Source organism: Carassius auratus, chromosome 34 (assembly GCF_003368295.1).
Source record: "Carassius auratus strain Wakin chromosome 34, ASM336829v1, whole genome shotgun sequence".
Taxonomy (NCBI): domain Eukaryota; kingdom Metazoa; phylum Chordata; class Actinopteri; order Cypriniformes; family Cyprinidae; genus Carassius; species Carassius auratus.
In genome coordinates, this window is record NC_039276.1 from 16,513,901 (window position 1) to 16,532,701 (window position 18,801).

General features: G+C 37.5%; 1 protein-coding gene across 9 annotated transcripts in view; it reads left to right on the forward strand.

The window, feature by feature from the left end:
- The first annotated feature begins 1,401 nt into the window (after positions 1-1,401).
- The window catches only part of neb (nebulin), a 57,231-nt gene continuing 39,831 nt past the window's right edge, over positions 1,402-18,801 (forward strand). For 8 of the 9 annotated variants that reach the window (XM_026218262.1, XM_026218265.1, XM_026218267.1 and 5 more), the window contains exons 1-41: positions 1,402-1,531; positions 2,240-2,351; positions 2,611-2,673; positions 5,438-5,500; positions 6,264-6,380; positions 6,756-6,863; positions 7,069-7,173; positions 7,289-7,393; positions 7,488-7,592; positions 7,781-7,885; positions 8,176-8,280; positions 8,410-8,517; positions 9,133-9,249; positions 9,752-9,853; positions 9,933-10,040; positions 10,137-10,241; positions 10,360-10,458; positions 11,033-11,137; positions 11,541-11,648; positions 11,750-11,863; positions 11,956-12,153; positions 12,857-12,964; positions 13,053-13,151; positions 13,245-13,349; positions 13,443-13,550; positions 13,653-13,964; positions 14,245-14,451; positions 14,590-14,694; positions 14,784-14,891; positions 14,982-15,293; positions 15,396-15,602; positions 15,697-15,801; positions 16,104-16,211; positions 16,333-16,644; positions 16,739-16,945; positions 17,034-17,138; positions 17,257-17,364; positions 17,489-17,800; positions 17,896-18,102; positions 18,231-18,335; positions 18,647-18,754. In XM_026218262.1, coding sequence (XP_026074047.1) covers positions 2,632-2,673; positions 5,438-5,500; positions 6,264-6,380; positions 6,756-6,863; positions 7,069-7,173; positions 7,289-7,393; positions 7,488-7,592; positions 7,781-7,885; positions 8,176-8,280; positions 8,410-8,517; positions 9,133-9,249; positions 9,752-9,853; positions 9,933-10,040; positions 10,137-10,241; positions 10,360-10,458; positions 11,033-11,137; positions 11,541-11,648; positions 11,750-11,863; positions 11,956-12,153; positions 12,857-12,964; positions 13,053-13,151; positions 13,245-13,349; positions 13,443-13,550; positions 13,653-13,964; positions 14,245-14,451; positions 14,590-14,694; positions 14,784-14,891; positions 14,982-15,293; positions 15,396-15,602; positions 15,697-15,801; positions 16,104-16,211; positions 16,333-16,644; positions 16,739-16,945; positions 17,034-17,138; positions 17,257-17,364; positions 17,489-17,800; positions 17,896-18,102; positions 18,231-18,335; positions 18,647-18,754 — 5,367 coding nt within the window. In that variant the 5' untranslated portion in view covers positions 1,402-1,531; positions 2,240-2,351; positions 2,611-2,631. The remainder of the gene's footprint in view (positions 1,532-2,239; positions 2,352-2,610; positions 2,674-5,437; positions 5,501-6,263; positions 6,381-6,755; positions 6,864-7,068; positions 7,174-7,288; positions 7,394-7,487; positions 7,593-7,780; positions 7,886-8,175; positions 8,281-8,409; positions 8,518-9,132; positions 9,250-9,751; positions 9,854-9,932; positions 10,041-10,136; positions 10,242-10,359; positions 10,459-11,032; positions 11,138-11,540; positions 11,649-11,749; positions 11,864-11,955; positions 12,154-12,856; positions 12,965-13,052; positions 13,152-13,244; positions 13,350-13,442; positions 13,551-13,652; positions 13,965-14,244; positions 14,452-14,589; positions 14,695-14,783; positions 14,892-14,981; positions 15,294-15,395; positions 15,603-15,696; positions 15,802-16,103; positions 16,212-16,332; positions 16,645-16,738; positions 16,946-17,033; positions 17,139-17,256; positions 17,365-17,488; positions 17,801-17,895; positions 18,103-18,230; positions 18,336-18,646; positions 18,755-18,801) is intronic. The other variant, XM_026218263.1, reaches the window with a different exon arrangement.

Sequence of the window (18,801 nt, forward strand, 5' to 3'; positions counted from 1 at the left end):
TGCATATAAACAAGTACATTTGAGCATTGATGTGTCAGTTTCCAGTGATAGGTCTTGCAGAGATGAGCACTGAGCTTGTCCATCATTGTTAGAGTATGAGGACAGTGGGAAACACTGAGCTGACACAGCTGCTTCTGTCATTCAACCCAGTCATGCTGCCACACAATGGAGATGCGGAGAACAACAGGACTTCTGAGGAGGAATGGCTGAAGGACATCACTATAAAATCATTGTAGGCTAAATAATGTGTCTGGAGGTGTATAAGACGTATTGTATGTATTGTTCAAACTGTTCCCGAGTGGTATAATGGGCTATAGTAATACGCTTATGGCAACTGTGCCTGAAGATCATTATACCCCCTTGCTGCCGCTCAGGTTGCTTCAAAAATAGTGTCAGCTGTATTTTTATGTCCCTGAATAGTTTTAATACTATAACATGCTCGTCAGGATTAGATTATACCCCAAAGAGCACAGAAGGGATAGACAGCAGCTGTCTGTCTGCAGAAGCACAGAGACATCTATTGCAGACAACTGAAGAGGCACTTTCTACATTTCTAAAAAAGCAATTTCTTAACAATTCACCTTAGATAATCTTAAAAGAGTGATGTGAATTATAATGATTTTCAATGTTTTTTTTTAAAGAAATGAAAGAAGGGGGCACATCGGTATTTCATTGGTGTTCATGCTTTAACTTGTTATTAAACTTTTAACCTTAATAAAACATTTAAAATCCCTATTAAAATGTATATATACTTACTCAAAAACGACTTTTACCAGACTTAAACCCTATAATTCAGACGCCCTATAATTCCCACTTCCCACTATAATTGTGTTAACAAACACAAAACAAGTAAATTGCTACAAATTGTATGAGAATGCTTTACTAAATAGAACTTATTACAGACATGTCTGGTCAAGAATGCAGTCAAAGAACATTTAGCCAAAATCCAAAAGAAAATCCAAAGGTAATATATGAGGATTTGTGCTGCGCTACAATGTGTTTGATGGAAAGTGCATAGGCATTGAGTATACTAGATATAATATGACTGAGAATTGAATTCTTATCCTCAATCGCTTTAGATGTTTGTAATTGGATGGACAAGTGGACAGTTTATTTCCCTCTTGCCCCCAGCCTTGACCTGATTCAGCCTCAGGGTTCCATGTACCCTTGGATGCAAACCAGTGACCTCAAGAAATTTCTCTGGATGTCTTCATAGAGAAAACCTCATTTTGCCTCGGGATCTCTACTACCCCTGATAATACCTCCATAGAACTCCATCTTTGACAATTATAGTTGTATTGCTGATGATTTGCTGAACAGGTGCACTTTTGTGAAGGGGTCACTGATGTATATTTAGCTTTTGAAACCTGAGAATACTGGCCATTGATTGGTGAATAGGAGCACATGATAATCGGAGTGCCGTTGCAGCTGTGAGCTGTTGCAGCTGTGAACTGTTGCCCAGCGTTTCTCAGGAGGGAAGAGTTGGGGAGGCTCTGGCAGCTTGGGAAACGTTTTAACTTTAAAGTCACCGGTAAGCAAAGGAAAAACTATGAAATCAAACTGCGCACCAGATTTCACTCTCTAGCACTCTTTGCATGACCTGCTGTTGGACTGACCATCTTCTACAGCCGGTTGGTAGATGGATGTGATGCTCAGGGTGATGCTGACCACGGCCTGATAAGAATCAACTTTCGAATCGACTTTATTGGCCATCATTGCAGGAACAAACAATTTACCAGTTATTCAAAGCTTATTCAACTTATTCCTGGACTTTGTTCTTCCTGAAAGACTATGTGAAGCATCTCATCTCACGGGCAGGAGTTGGTTATTAAAGTCCCATCCACGTTCCTCTCAATCTTTCTGATGAAACTGCACAGAAAACCACCATTTGATGTCATTTTCTGGGATTTGGGTCCTAAAAAAGGGTAGTTAGTGGTCAGACCTAAATTTAACCTGCAGCCTCAGAAGGCATTGAAGCTCCTCTAGCTAAACAAAGCCAGCCAATCACCCATAGCATTGGCTTACATGACAAATAGCTGGAGCAATTCAGAGCAGCTGTCGCAAGGCTTCAGCGAGGAGGAGCAGCGTTTGGGGAGTCTTAGGTGTTAAACCATCTCTCCTCCCAAGGCCTGCAGAAAGATTTCAGCCTAAAATTAGGATTTTTGCTTTTGTTGGTCCACCCACACTAAAGCATCAGCTCAGTCAGAACAGAACTGACACGTTTTTGTCTTTGTTTAAGTTTGCAGGAATACATAAAGTGGAATAGCAGTTGGGACACGAGTGGATGGAAAGGGAATACCTTTCTTTACTGTAGGGTTGCTGAAATTCTACTGTAACCTTCTATAGTAAAGGTATGTCTTTAGTTAGTTCTTTAACTTAACAGATCATTCCTGGTGTATTGTTAACATTGTGAGTGTCCTTCAAGTGCTAGTGAAATTCAAAACCTTCAGTGAAGGTCACTTTTAACTTCCTATGTTTTATTTGCCTTATCTATTTAATTCTCATCGAATCCTGCAACAGAAATTAGTTTCATGCTGTTAGTATTTAGTTACATTTGTACTATACAGATTAGCTTTGCAAGTGTCTCACCATTTTAATGTGCTTGTGTAGACTCACTAAATCAGTTTGAAGATGTCATCAGAAGAAGAGTATGAAGAAGAGATCGTGGAGGAGGTAAGATACAAATCTGATTCTTTGCAATCCATATTTTATCATCTGTTTAAAGGTTGTCCACTCATTTATTGAAAGAATGACACTATTGCTGCTCTACATTATATTGCTTTAACCTTTGAATAGCATATATATATCGGCTCTTCAACTTAACGTCCCCTAGAACTCAATCCTATAGGTATAGTGGCAAACCAAATGATTAGTGATCTAAGATACCTCCACCATCTGCAGTTTAGTAGAAGCTGCCATATTGTATATGATTAGAATTGAATCCTATTTTAAATGACCTCTTCCATGGAGGCTGTAGTGCAGTAAATTCCCTTCAATGCATGTTTTATTCCCAGTAATCAATGTATCAATGCAATCTTTTTGATCGATGTAATACATTAAATACCATAAAGAGATGTCAATTAGATATTTGGCAAAGCGTCATTTACATGACAGTTATGTAATGACCCCTGCAGCAGTTAATCTGATAAGATCTTATAATGAACATGCTAATGTCATTTTTTTTCCTGATCAAACCAAACAAGCCTGAATGGAAATAACCATTGTTAGATATAATACTCTCAGCTTTTATACTAACAGTGGGATTATGGTCTGTTCAGAGCACTAAATCGACTGCAAGCTTCATTAAGAGCAGAAAACATTAGTGTTATTTCAAAGCAAATATGCACTGTAGTCAATTTAATCACAATTGCATAATCAGCATAATTTTGCGTATATTCCATGTTTTGTGGTATTTTGAAGAAATACAACAATATTTCAGCTCCTCCTGAAGCTTGCAGCAGTTTTGTTTACTTCAATGTGTTTCTGTCATGTTATTCCTTGAAATAATGTCTGTATGAATGGTAAATGTGTCTGAGTGTTCAATGGAAGAGTGAAAGCAGAAGGTTGATACTTTAATTCAGTATTTCCAAGAGAAATAGAGTTAAAGTAGACCTTGTATACTTTCGTGTCCATTTCTGATGTAGATATCTTACAGGGGTTTACCAAACTATTGCATTAACATGACTTCTCATTATTTACTGTAGGTACTTTTGAAAGAACTTTTTAAACATATGCTTTTGTATTCCCCTTTAACATATCCAGGAAATGGAAATTCGCCCATTTTGCACCTCAACCCAATATTTTGGAATATATACGCTCTGATTTCACTACTACTTTCATCTACACTTAGAATAAGACCTGAAAGACATCAGCGTTAATTCAGTCGGCTTCTTTCATTGGATCTGTGGAAAGCAGAGATTCACATTTTGTTATTTAATATATATATATATATATATATATATATATATATATTTAAATCAAGTTGTTGATAAGGGAAACAAATATTATTATTATATTATATTATACATATTATATTTTTTCCGGAAGTTATTATTTACAGGTTATTCAAATTTCGGCAAAGATTTATTATTTTTCCCCATTAATGGAAAAGCAGCCTTCAGCGATGGCTTAGTTGTTCTTTCCAAAGATACAAATATAGAAGTTGACATCTATAACAGACTCGCAGAGAGGCAAATGAGCCGTGTTGTGAATTGCACTCCTCTTGCTGTTAACGTCATGCAGTTAGAATGCTTTTGGGGGAGGACCTGTGGAAAAAAAAATATCTGTAAGTGGTGGAGAGAGAGAGAGAGAGAGAGAGAGAGAGAGAGAGAGAGATTTAGATTTACCATGTATTTTATTGAATATTCACAACTTTCCATCTCCTGTATCATGTCTGTTAAGTGAAAAAGTATATAAAAATCGCAGGATCTTAAAATATATGTATTTCGGCTATCCACTGGTCCAAATAAAGAAGCTTTAAACTCCTGTAAAATCATAGTTTTGGGGTGTTTTTTCCTGCTCTGGTTTCACACTATTTGAAGCCTCCTGTGATGTGGCAGCCAAGTATTGAGAGATTCTGTCATGATATCTGGCTAAATACCAGAAGGTATAGTTCTGTCTCTAGACAGTTCAGGAATCACGTGTATGGCTAAATGTGATACACTGCTTTCAGTCGTGTATGTGTGTTTGGGTTGGAATTTGTTCCCTGACCCGCTGTTTCTATTTCCTACCATGACAATAACATTAGCTGCAAATAATAATAGGGTTGAGGTCATTAGGGTGCTAAAATGTTCTTAGCACCTGCCAGTCGTTCGGCTCTGTCAGTCATAGACAGAGGTCTTCTGGGAAAATGGCGGCATTACTATATTTTTATTCCCTAACCAACTGTGGCGATTCATTTTACAGCAAGTGAAGAGAAGGAAACAACATTCTGGGCGGAAAATGTTCAATATTTAAGTAGTGTTTTTATAGATCAATATAGTATTGTTTAGAAAGACGCGTACCACAGATTATTTTTAGGTTTTAATGTCCCAAATTACGAAGCACAGGACATTTTGGGGAAAAAAATAGGATATCATGGTAACGAATTCCCAATCATAAGGGATCAAAAAGGTACAATGCGGCCACAAATTTGTTAATTATAGGAACACATTCTTAATTCAAAGCCACAGTATCTGTTTTTTTTTCCTCTGCATGTCATGTGCAGGGCTCTGTACAAAACCAAAACATAGCTACACATTTATTTGTGATATGTCAAGCCTAAAATGTTACTTGTATGGGAGTGTGAGTATTTCTATTCCCAATGGTTGTCCCAATGGTTGTTTTAAACAATCTACAACAACCAGAGCAGGAAAAAGTCACTTTCCTAGGTTGTAGTGTTTTCCAGAAGTGTGTGACCATCCATTTTGAAAGCCCAGAGTTTTTCCTATATTTATAGTACTACTATGAGGAGGGTCCAACAGTCACCACCTCGACCACCTCAATGTCTCATGGTGTGGAGGTAAATGAATGAAAACTGATGAAACAGATCTCTGTTCCTTCCACATGCCATGGGGGCTATTCCATTGTCCTTTCAGATACTTAGATCAGTTTTGATTAGTAATATCTATCCAAATGGTATACCGACTTAAATAGTGGATTATTAAACAAACTCCCTTGTTTAACAATTCATGGGTCAATGAAAACAGAATACATTCTTTAAGTTGTGAGAGTAGCACATTTTCAAAAAATAGCCCCCATGATTCAGAGCCACGCAAATGCCAGCGATGACAGTGAGGATGTGTTAATAGAGCTTTCTGTATGTGAGTTAATGTAATGTTTACTTTAGTTTATGTCTGTCTAAAGCTGTAGTAGTATGTGGTATAACCTATGCTTAATGCACTTGGTTTGCCTGTCCCAAAAGTGCATATTCTGCATGTTTTTTTTTTTAATACATGTTAACGAAATACCTGTTGAGTCAATACTAATTTACTGACCTGTCAGTGAAATATCACATTTTCTGAATTCTGTATAACCTGTTCACTCATACTAATCTGCATGGTAAACAAACTAATTAATGTTTGCAGAGGACTTTGAAGGTAAGTGTTGGAAAATTCAATGTAGTATTTGAAAATTACATGTTTTGGTCCCCCAGAACTGTTCCACATAAAATGATGTAATGTTATCTTAAACTGTCTGGCTTTCAGTGATGAAATTCTGTAAAGTGAGAGATGTTGCTCTTAACCACGTGCATCTGTCTTAAATGCTGATTGCTATTTTTTAAGCTTGGACCTGGTGGCCTTCCCAAACGCGTAGTTAGGAAGAAGGCGAAGGTGGACACCTCCAAGTTCATGACTCCTTACCTGGCACACAGTCAGAAGATGCTTGACCAGTACAGCCATGTAAGCAAATGACAAAGGAAATATGTTTTGCTATTAATCCATAAGCTACCTAGACGGCTGTTTTGTTCTTATTTCATTGAAATGAATTAGACCTAACTGTTAATGATCCCAAATGAAAACTGAACATGAGACAACAGAATCAATCATGTCCGCAGGCAACAGTTTGAGAACCATTAGAATAAAAAAATATTATTAGGTAGAATTAGAGTCGGTAGGGGTTTGATTCAAAAGTTTTGAGCCAGTAATTTAATAAGAATAAATTAAATTAATATTTTGTTCAGCTAGAACGCATTAAATTAATCAAAAGTAAAAGTCTGCTCTATAATTCAAACTGAATTTGTATGTTTATGTTTTATTTATTTATTTATTTTTTAGAATAAATACAGGGAGGCATATGAAAAATCAAAGGGGCAGCCCTATGACATTTCGGCTGACACACCAGAGATGATTCGCATCAAAAAGGCCCAGGAGCAGCTCAGTGAGGTATGTACCCCTGATCGATCATATCAGTGCTTTTCAATCTGTCAGAATATAGTTTGCAAGATCTATGTATTTGCATGGGGTGTTTTGACTGATGCTTTTTTGAAACCTCCTTAGTTAGGATCTCCTAATAAACCACAACCAGACACTTCTTAATTCTGGCAGATGTTGTAAATTTAACTGACCGTGAATGGTTTTGGTTACCCAGGTGAAATACCGTATGGAAGGACTGAAGGCCAAAACCACCAGCCTTTATGATGGCGAGGCTCGTGAGATTGCCCATGTGAAGCACGCCACTGAGCTCATCAGCAAAGTAAGTGCTTGTGTCAAGACAGTGACTACCCAACATCTAGTCAAATCCCGATTCCTTTCCTCGTTTTTATTATCATCATGTCATAACATAAGTTCTTTACATATGCTTTTTCCAGGTTTTGTATAGGCAAAAATGGGATGAGACCAAGGATAGGTTCTCGCTCCCTCCCGATGCCCCCGAGTTGGTTCTTGCTGTGAAGAATGCAGCAAATTACAGCAAGGTAGACCTCTGATTCCTGTCTTGGCACTAAAGTGATATTTATACTGTCATTACTGGCTGATTTACCTTCTACGATGATTGAATATCCCTACCAGAAACTGTACACAGAGGCATGGGATGATGATAAAACCATGTACTATCCATACAGTGACAGCCCAGAGCTGCGCAGGGTGGCCAAGGCCCAACAAGACCTCAGTGATGTGAGTAAACTTGTGATATTATAATGTGGAACTTGAAACAATTTGGGGAAACAACACTTTTTGTTTCTAAATGTATTTATTAAATTTTTGTATTTTACTATCCCTGTTAAAAAAATACTGTTACATGTGCTCTTATTGCTCTTAGAACTGTCCTTGTTTCAAAAAGCTGTTGTGCTTCATCTGTACAGATTGTTTACAAGAAGGGCCATGATCAGCGCAAGGCAAAATACACGTGTCTGGCTGATCCCCCAGAGGTGCAACAGGCCAAGAAAAACTTCACCAATCGTAGTAATGTATGACTTCCCTGGTTTTCTTGCTTTCTGAATCAATTTCCATTTTCTTAATTGTTAATAGAGGGTCATTTTTAGTTTCCATCTATCAGAGGGGTTTGGTCTACAGTATTACATTTTATTTGTATTTATTGTAGTTTTGTATTGTAATATATTTTACAATGTGAACATCAGGGTCTGATAATCACGTAAATATCTTCTGTCCCTGCAAGAATAGATTATGCTCGCCAAAATAGTCTCTGGGAATGACATGTGAACTATAGAATAATGAAAAACACTGTAATTCTTCACAGCTTAAATATCATGAGGATTACAACAAGAATGTGAAGGGCAAATGGTGTGAAACCCCTTACTTTGATGTCGCGGTTGCTAGAATGGCTATGGACAACATCAGTGATGTAAGTGCAAGAAACCCAGCATGCTTCAAAAACATATTCTGTTGAAATAGTTCAAATAAATGCATTAATCAAAGTCGAAAATGTTTTAAAAATTGTAAAAAGCTTAGTGTCACTTTGATTTCTTTCCAGAAAAAATATACGTCTGCTTTTGAAGACATGAAAGACCAAATTTATTTCATGCAAACAGACACCCCAACATACGCTTCTAATAAAAAGGCTCGCGAAGCTGCAAGTACGGTAAGGTTTTTAGAAGGTATTTTTTTTTTCTTCATGCATATAATGGAGTCTGTAAATCTGATACCACACGAAAAGCTGGTATTTTCTGTCATTTAAACTTGGACATGAGCTAAATGTTTCAATGAATTAGTTTCTAGAAAATGTCAAACGAATTTAAACATTTTTTTAACATTATGTGCATTAACTCCCAATGAAAGTAGTACTTACTGATGCTAGACATACTTTTTTAGTCTCCATTGCATGGAAACAACCTTGCTGTGACGACTCTTTAAACAGATCATGAGTCAATCCAGAGATTCACATGTCTGATCTGGTTATCTCTGTTGATCCGTGCTTACTAATTTTCATTGCCTGCATCACAAGAGAGGACATAAAAAAAACAAAGAGGATTAGATCCCAGGTATTTTCATGCACGGTAGCTATAAAAGAGACCAGGGATGGGTATCAAATTATATTTACTGAACTTGTTGTGAATCTTTTGTGTTGGCTTAAAAGAGAAAAAGAAAAACTTTTCTGAGTCCTAAATAATCTGTAAACTGTGCTAGAAGAACCCAAGAGTCATATCAATTTCACAACCGTTTGCCATTTAATATATGTATTTCTCCACCTCAACAGGTCAAATATAAGAAGGACTATGAGAAGACAAAAGCAGTGTCCGATTACAACGTTCTCCCTGCTACAGAGAACCCCCTTCTCAGACAGCTGAGATACGCAGGCACCATCTTGAGTGATGTATGTTAATCCAGATCTTAATCAAGTGGTCTGCTTTGTCAGGAAATGTTTATGATCAAAAAGGTTGTGCATAATATATTGCCACAAGGCAGCTGAAATAAATGATTTAACAAATACAAATACTGAAAGCATTGAAAAACCAAAGATGTTACATTGAGTTCTTCTCTAAAAACTAAAGATATTTAGCAATGCTCGTATCATGATGGTGTGGGTTATATCTTTACATCTTTAATTCAGTTAGTGTGAATATGCAGCTCATTTAAAATGACCACATCTCATTATACCTGATAATTGAATGGGATTCTGTCTGTGTGGCCACTGTTTGGCACACGGATTAAACCAAAACCTAAAGATTTCTAAATGAGGATTATAAAGCGTGTCCTCTCATCATTTACTAAAGGTGCTATTTTGAGAATTTAAACATACTTGTATTGAAATAAATGTAGTTTATATCTCAAACTGTTGACTCATTACTGACATGCCTTTCTTTTGCCTTTTCTAGAATGTATATAAAGCGAATTATGAGAAAGCGCGGGGATTCAGCATCAATTACTGTGACACTCCCAAATTCAAGATGGACAGTGTCTTGAAGAAGTTCAGTGATGTGAGTAACGATTTCATAACTTGTTGAAAACATCTGATATTTCCTCATATCTCAAGTTTATGTTGTTCTCTTTCCTCAGGTCCGTTATAAAGAAAAGTATGAAAATGAGGTGAAGGGTCATTATGTTGGTAGCTATGAAGATATATTTACAGTTCACTGCCAGAAGATGGAAGAATTAAAGAATGATGTAAGTTACCTTAATGTAGTTTTGTGTACATTTAATCTTCTTGATATAAAAACAATTATGTGTGTATTAACACTTGCTTCCTTTGTCTTTTAAAAGCAAATCTACAAAGCTGATTATGAGGACATAAAGACAAGATGTTTCTTCCCTCAAACTATGACACCTGAATATGAAGCCACTAAGAAGCTTCAGCAATGTCAAGATGTAAGTATATATATATATATATATATATATATATATATATATATATATATATTTAATGGCATGGGTACAGAACATGACTTTACGTGATTTTTGTTTGTGTGTGTGTGTGTGTTTGCAGAAAGTTTATCGTCAACATCCAGACAAGGTGAAGTTCACACAGGTGACAGACTCACCTGTTCTAGTGCAAGCTGCCATCAACGCCAAACAGCTGAGTGATGTACGTGAAAAAGCTTTGATTACTATGACTAAATAAAACCAAAGACACTGTAAAAAGTTTACCAGGTGGTTCGTGGACCTTGTCAAATGTTGCTCTAGAAAAATCCCCTCATTCATTATTAGAGCACAGCTGTCATCTCAATGCTGCTGATAAAAGAGTGAATCCCTAGACATATTATTAGAACTGTTATTTGTGCTATTTAGAGTTTGAGTGGTAAGTCACAGGCAAACAAAGCCTGATAAACAACTGACCAATCCTTTTGAGACCGAGGAGCCATCTGGTGGTGTTCATCGAGTTCATCATGTCTCACTGAACACCACAATCATGGAGCAGTAGGGAAATATGGGGAAATTTACTAGGGCAACATGAGGCATACATTATGAGAGAGAGAGATAGAGAGAGAGAGAGAGAGAGAGAGAAAGAGAGAGAGAGAGAGATGATTGTGTATGAACATATATGTAAGATTACACTTTCATTAGCCATTATAATTATACATTTGGTGTGGAATGCTGTATATTATCATTTTATTAACACTGTATATTAACACTTTTTTTTCTCTTTTTTTTTTTTACAGCTCAACTACAAGGAAAAGTATGAGAAGGAGAAGTTTAAGTGTTACCTCCCTCCTGATTACCCTTTCTTCATTCAATCTAGAGTTAATGCGTATAACCTTAGTGATGTAAGTTCATTCGTTCTTCATTCATGCTCGCCGTGATTTTGCCAAGTAAGACGTTTTCCTGGATCAACATCTTCTGATGATCCTGGATCAACATTACTGTACAAAAATACAGACTTAACCCAATCCCTATCCCTAACCCTACCCATCATTTATTCCTCAAATCAGTAGGAAATGATAGCTGATTAAAAAGGGAGCACCTAACGCTGATTGTAAGCCTAAAACAGATATTTCCTGAAATGTTATATCTCATTTCTGATTGGTTAATTGGAATGTTGTTCCAGGATCAACAAGGATGTTGATTCAGGAACATGTTGTAATTGGTGAAATCATGCTCACCCTTCATTCATAGCAGTGAACTGAACCCTGATCATAATGCACTGTTTTCTCCATTTCATGTTCACAGACGTGTTACAAGTTTGAATGGGAAAAAGCAAAAGCGAAGAAATTTGAGATGAAAGGAGATGCAATTTCGATCCTTGCAGCCCGTGCTCACACTAACATTGCCAGCGATGTAAGTAAATGGGATATTTGGGTCATTTACCTGACAGTATGTAACAAAACAATGACAAATATTTCATGTAATTGTGACAATGATGTGGTCTTTCATTTTAGGTGAAATACAAGAAAGAATATGAGAAGAACAGAGGACAGATGATTGGGGCCCTCAGCATCAAAGATGATCCCAAGATCATGCATTCAGTACATGTTGCTAAGATCCAAAGTGAGGTACGGTTAGTTAGTGCATTACTGATTACTTGTATACACAATCATGAAGTTTTTTTCTGTACTAACAGTACATTTTTGATTCTCTGAAATAGCGTGAGTACAAGAAAGACTATGAGAAGATGAAGACCAAGTACCATTCTCCACTGGACATGATGCTTGTGACTCTTGTTAAGAAATCTCAGGCCATTGCCAGCATGACTGGCTATAAGAATATCCCAAACCGTTACCTCCTCCCTTATGACAGCATACCACTGGTCCTGGCAAAGAATGCCAATGCTCTTCAGAGTGATGTAAGGATCCCTGCTGCTTTAGACAAACTAGAGTTAGTACAGATTGACAAGTTCTGTGTTGACAAGAGCAGTCATTGCTATACTGAAGTATTTCCTATTAAAACACGAAGTTGGGTGAGAAAGGCTTATTGAAAATATTGTCTTTTTTTTTTAAATGGCCAGTAACCTAACATCACAGCTGTGAACAAATGCAAACCATGCTATTTTAGTCAGAAGACTTACATTACATTTAGATTCTTGCATTTAGCCATCTTTCCCCTTGGCTGACTGCCTGATGTTCTTTTATAATGTAATAAATAAATAAATGCATTCTTCAGAAGTGGGTGGTATCAGAGTGAGGAGATATTCTTATTCTAGAATATTTAAGAACTTGAGTATACAACATTTAAGAGTGCAAGATTGCCCCATTTTGGTCCTGAAAGAAAAAGACAAAATTTTACATGCATATATCTGCTAAAAGATACATATGATAAATGGGCTCCCTGTTCTAAAAGAGATGGAATAAAAGCCACAAATACCAATTTAATTTGCTCAAATACACATAATTTGTCATCTTCTGAACTAATTTGTATTTTTTTATTTTTTTTATTTTAGTTATGTTTATCAAACATGAACCAAGTCCACATAGCAAAAGTTCATTCTATATATCAATCATACCTTTATTTTTATGCGTTACTGATTTTTCTGTCATTTGTAACCACAGAATGAATACAAGTCCGACTACAATAACTATGTCAAAGGAACACCTTGGGTGCCTTACGGCTCGATGGAAGTTGAGAAATCCAAGAAAGCAGGGGACATCTTATGTGAGGTATGACACATTATATTTTATCTGTATAAAGAAGAAATTGATTTCTATTGTTATCAATAATGACTATATCTTTCTTTTTCTTACTTAGAAAAAATACAGGCAGCATCCAGACACCATACCTTTTACTGCTATAGATGACCACCCTCTCCAGCTGCAAGCTAAAGTCAACCAGATGATAAGAAGTGATGTGAGCAATATAAAAAAATAAAATAAACATGTTGCTCTGAATAAATGCTAAAGCAGCACGTTTATGTGATCTCTGAATATTCCCCCACTATAGCTGCACTATAAGAAAGGTCTGGATGAAGTCCATCAGAAATACTCCCTCCCTCCGGATGTCCCACAGTTCCTTCAGGCCAGGTGTAACGCCTACAACATAAGCGATGTAAGTGAAAATGCCCTTAAGATGTTTTTTTGTATGTAGTTTTTTTTGCAAAGTTGATGCCTCTGTATATCTATTGCATCTCTTCTTTTCCAGAAATGCTATAAGCTTGAATGGCTGAAGACTATTGCAAAGGGATATGATTTGAAGTCTGACGCCATCCCTGTACAAGCTGCGAAGGCGGCAAGACATGCTGCTAGTGATGTAAGAGATCCCTTCATAAATCCATAAAGAGGAACAATGGATGGGAAACTGCAGTGTGGAACAGAATATTAAATACACGGTTTGATTTGCATTGTCTTTCAGGTTCAGTATAAGAAGAAGTATATGAAGGAGAGAGGCCACCACGTTGGCTTCCGTAGCCTCCAGGACGACCCCTTGCTGGTGCACTACATGGCGGTGGCTAAAATACAGAGCGATAAACTATACACAAAGGATTATCACAAGGCTAAGCTGAAGTACCATACACCTGTGGACATGTTGAGTGTTGCACATGCCAAACATGCCTCAAAGGTTCAGACATATACGGGATACAAGCAGCATTTCCATCATTACACCCTGCTGCCTGATGCAATGAACCTGGAGTTAGCTCGCTCCATGAACATCAGCTCCAGTGATGTAAGAAACATTTCAGAATCTATGTGTGACTCTCTTATCTAGATTTACAAAAATCAATCGCATCATACATTTTCCTTAACATTGATCAAACCGAACATAGCTTTCAAGAGTTGGCTTAAAGCCCATCTATTCCATATTTATTTGACCCTCTAGCTTTAGCACTCACTATTCTAATTCTATTCTTAATAAATATACATCTTTAGTTTAAAAGATGTGAGATACTAAGCAGTTGATATTTCTGTGAATGTTTTATGTAATATGTGTTGTTTGATTCCAACAGGTCCAATATAAACAGGATTATGAGAACTATGTAAAAGGCACTGGCTGGATCCCCATTGGTTCTCTGGATGTTGAGAAAGCCAGAGTTGCTGGTGCAGCTCTCAATGAGAATAAGTACAGGCAGCACCCAGACACTATCAAGTTCACCAGCGTTCTGGACACCCCAGTCATGGAACAAGCCAAACTGAACGCAAAGCAGCTAAGCGATGTGGGTGAAAAATGCATGCTGTTTGTTCTGGTGCCCATGATTAGTGTCCACAATGTTAAACATGTTTAACAATGCCATGAGGTTGAATATGTTAAATTGATGTTTTACTTTCTGAATCATGTCAATTTTGTTTTTCAGAGGCTGTACAAAGCCAGTGGTGAAAAGTTCATGCACACTTACCATCTCCCTACGGATACACCAGAGCTTCTGCAAGCCAAATACAACGCTGTCAATGTCAGCAAGGTAAGAATGCTGTGTATCAGTATATGACAATGAGATGGTTAACGGTATCAAGTTCAACTGAAAGCTTGTGTTTTCTTTTGCCTTTGCAGACCTACTATACCTATGCACACAAGCAGGATCTTCTGAAAGGACATCATATGAAGCATGATGCCATTCCTGTTGTTGCTGCAAAATCCTCTAGGGATATTGCCAGTGATGTAAGCAAGCATACATTTAGTTTATTTATATTTAATTTGTTTGAGTGCATTGTTGACTTACATGCAACTGTGTTGCCTTATTCTTTATAGTACAAGTATAAGCTTGCATATCAGAAGGCTAAAGGTCACCATGTGGGCTTCCGTAGCCTTCAGGACGACCCCTTGCTGGTGCACTACATGGAGGTGGCCAAGATGCAAAGCGAGCGGAACTACAAGAAGGATTACCACAAGGCCAAGCTGAAGTACCATACACCTGTAGACATGTTAAGTGTTGTGCAGGCCAAAAACGCTTCCAAGGTTCAGACATATGCAGGATACAAGCAGCACTTCCATCATTACACCCTGCTGCCCGATGCTATGCACATTGGACTGGCTCGCAACATGATGGAGATCCAGAGTGATGTAAGAACAACTGAATAAGGATATGACAATGACCCAGTCATCCAATGACAATCACCCACTGTTTTGTCAAAATGATTAACAGGTAATTTTTTTTCTCTTCAGAATTTGTACAAATCAGATTTCAACAGCATCTTCAAAGGAGCAGGTTGGGTTCCCATAGGTTCTTTAGATGTTGAGAAGGCCAAGGCTGCCAATAAAGCCCTTGATGAGAGGTCATACAGAATTCACCCCAGTACGCTAAAATTTAGCAGTCTAACAGATCAGATGAACATGGCTTTGGCCATTAGCAACACAAAACTACAAAATAAAGTAAGTGTACTTTGATAATTTATTGTGAATGATAATAAGAATGATAATCTAAAATTGACTAGAGAGTTCTTGCTTGCTTTTTATTCCATTTTAGGCTGCCTACAAAGCCTCTGGAGAGAAATTTATGCACACCTACAATCTACCACCTGATGCTCCAGAGTTCCTGCAGGCTAAATATAATGCGCAGACTGTGAGTGAGGTGAGTACATAATAAATCTCATAAAAAAAAAAAGATACACACTTTTCAATAGGGTTCTATGTGTTAACATTATTTTGTTAATTTTTAACTATTGCATTAACCGGTTTCAGCATATGCACTCTAATCTTGTTACTACTAAAGTGTCTTGCAGGTTTTTTTTTTTCAAGTATTTTTTTAATGTTATTTTTTTATTCTGATTTGATCAGTTAATTGCATTTAATTGTATTTTAAATTGTTGTTATTTTTATTGTCAATGAAAGACTAAAATAATGTAAATGTTAAAAAAAAAACGTATTTTATAGTCACGCTACAAGGCACAGTGGCTTGTGGACATTGCCAAAGGCTATGACCTGAAAGCTGATGCTATTCCCATTGTTGCTGCTAAACAAGGAAGACACATTGCCAGCAATGTAAGTGTAAAATGTATCTTGCATTGAAATGCTGAAGGACTTGTTCAGCAATACCTATATATATTGCAATTACATGATGAATTGTCTGGACTGATTAGCATCCACTGTTCTTTGATCACAGTATCAATACAAAAAAGCATTTGAGAAAGCAAAAGGCCATCATGTTGGCTTCCGTAGCCTCCAGGACGACCCCTTGCTGGTGCACTACATGGAGGTGGCTAAGATGCAGAGTGAGAAGAACTACAAAAAGGATTACCACAAGGCCAAGCTGAAGTACCATACACCTGTGGACATGTTGAGTGTTGTGCAGGCCAAAAATGCCTCCAAGGTTCAGACATATGCGGGATACAAGCAGCATTTCCATCATTACACCCTGTTGCCTGATGCAATGAACTTGGAGTTAGCTCGCTCCATGAACATCAGCTCCAGTGATGTAAGTCCATCTTATTTTAGATCCACACTTCCCATATGAAGGGGGTACCATGGGATTAACAAAGGATTCAATCATTATGTTCATTATCTCCCAGGTTGAGTATAAGAGTGAGTACAATGCCTCCATGAAGGGTATGGGTTGGGTGCCCATTGGTTCACTGGCTGTAGAGACTGCAAAGGTTGGGGGAAAGATCCTGAGTGATTACAACTATCGCACTCACCCCTCGAACCACAAGTTTCACAAACTTATGGATTCTATGGACCTTGCATTGGCTACCGCTAATAATAAGATCATGGACAAGGCAAGTCTGGATTAAGTTTATTTTCATTGTTTTGACTGGTGTAAAAATAATGGTCAATCTATGAAAACTGAATTGCTTTTGGTTGCAGAAGTCCTACCATGCTGCCTGGGAAAAGGACAAGCTCAAGATTCATGTGATGCCTGACATTCCTGAAATTGTCCTGGCCAAAGCCAATGCACTTAACATGAGTCAGGTAAGACTGACTAATACATGTATTCAAATGATTCTCATTAATAACCAGAGCAACAACAGCAACAACAAAGTCTAGTGCAGTACAGGATATTCAATTTTTTTTTTCTGTGTATTTTCAGAAACTCTACAAGGCTGGCCTTGAGGAAATGTATAAGAAGGGCTATGACCTCAAACCAGACGCTATTTCAATTGTGGCTGCCAAAGCCAGCAGGAATATTGCCAGCAATGTAAATGTCCTATCATCTTATCTATTGGTGTCTTAGTACTTTGTTTTAAATGTCTGCAAAATTATTCATGTGTTGGCACAATGCCGTAATCTTTTCTGATAAATCCATGTTTCTGTAATGACAGTACAAGTATAAACTTGCATATGAGAAAGCGAAAGGCCACCATGTTGGCTTCCGTAGCCTCCAGGACGACCCCTTGCTGGTGCACTACATGGAGGTGGCTAAGATTCAGAGCGAAAGGAATTACAAGAAAGATTACCACAAGGCCAAGCTGAAGTACCATACACCTGTGGACATGTTAAGTGTTGTGCAGGCCAAAAATGCCTCAAAGGTTCAGACATATGCAGGATACAAGCAGCACTTCCATAATTACACCCTGCTCCCTGATGCAATGAACCTAGCGCTAGCTCGTTCCATGAACATCAGCTCCAGTGATGTAAGTCCATCTTATTTTAGATCCACACATCCCATATGGATGGGGGTACCATGGGATTAACAAATGATTCAATCATTATGTTCATTATCTCCCAGGTTGAGTACAAGAGTGAGTACAATGCCTCCATGAAGGGTATGGGTTGGGTGCCCATTGGTTCACTGGCTGTAGAGACGGCAAAGATTGGAGGAAAGATTCTGAGTGATTACAACTATCGCACTCACCCCTCGAACCACAAGTTCCACAAACTTATGGATTCTATGGACCTTGCATTGGCTGCCGCCAATAATAAGATCATGGACAAGGTAGATTATATAGAAATTATCCATAATTTCTGAGATTTATGTTCATCTAATCTAATTGATGGAAGTTTTTTGTGGATTACTTGGCTGGTCTGATCAATATATGATATTTTGAATGTGTTTTGTTATAGCAAGCATACACAGATGCTTGGAACAAGGACAAGATAAAGGTCCATGTCATGCCTGACTGTCCCGAAATTCTACTTGCAAAGGCTAATGCAATCAACATCAGTGAGGTAGGTGTACTCTATGTATTTGCAGAATGTTCACAATTTTTACATCCATATTTTAACAAGTACTTATGGAGTAAGATAAATCTTAGACAAAATATGCCCAGCTTTTGCTTCACCAATGAGAACGTGTTGCATGTGTATGAATAACACACAGTAGAGGTGTTTTCTTTGAGTGAATGTATCAGTCATTTATTGAAACACTCAAATTTCATCACTTATGATGTAACAGTGTACCTACTTGAAAGGGTCACTGAAAAATCCTCTGTTCCCTTTAGAGATTTTATAAAAGCAATAATAACATGTTTTGATTATAGAATGCCTACAAAGCAGGACTGGAAGCCCTAAAGAAGAAAGGTTATGACCTCAAGGCTGATGCTGTATCAGTGGTTGCAGCTAGGACATCCACAAATATTGCCAGTGATGTGAGTTGCTCAGATAGATAATAAAAATGTTTCTGTCACTACTGTTA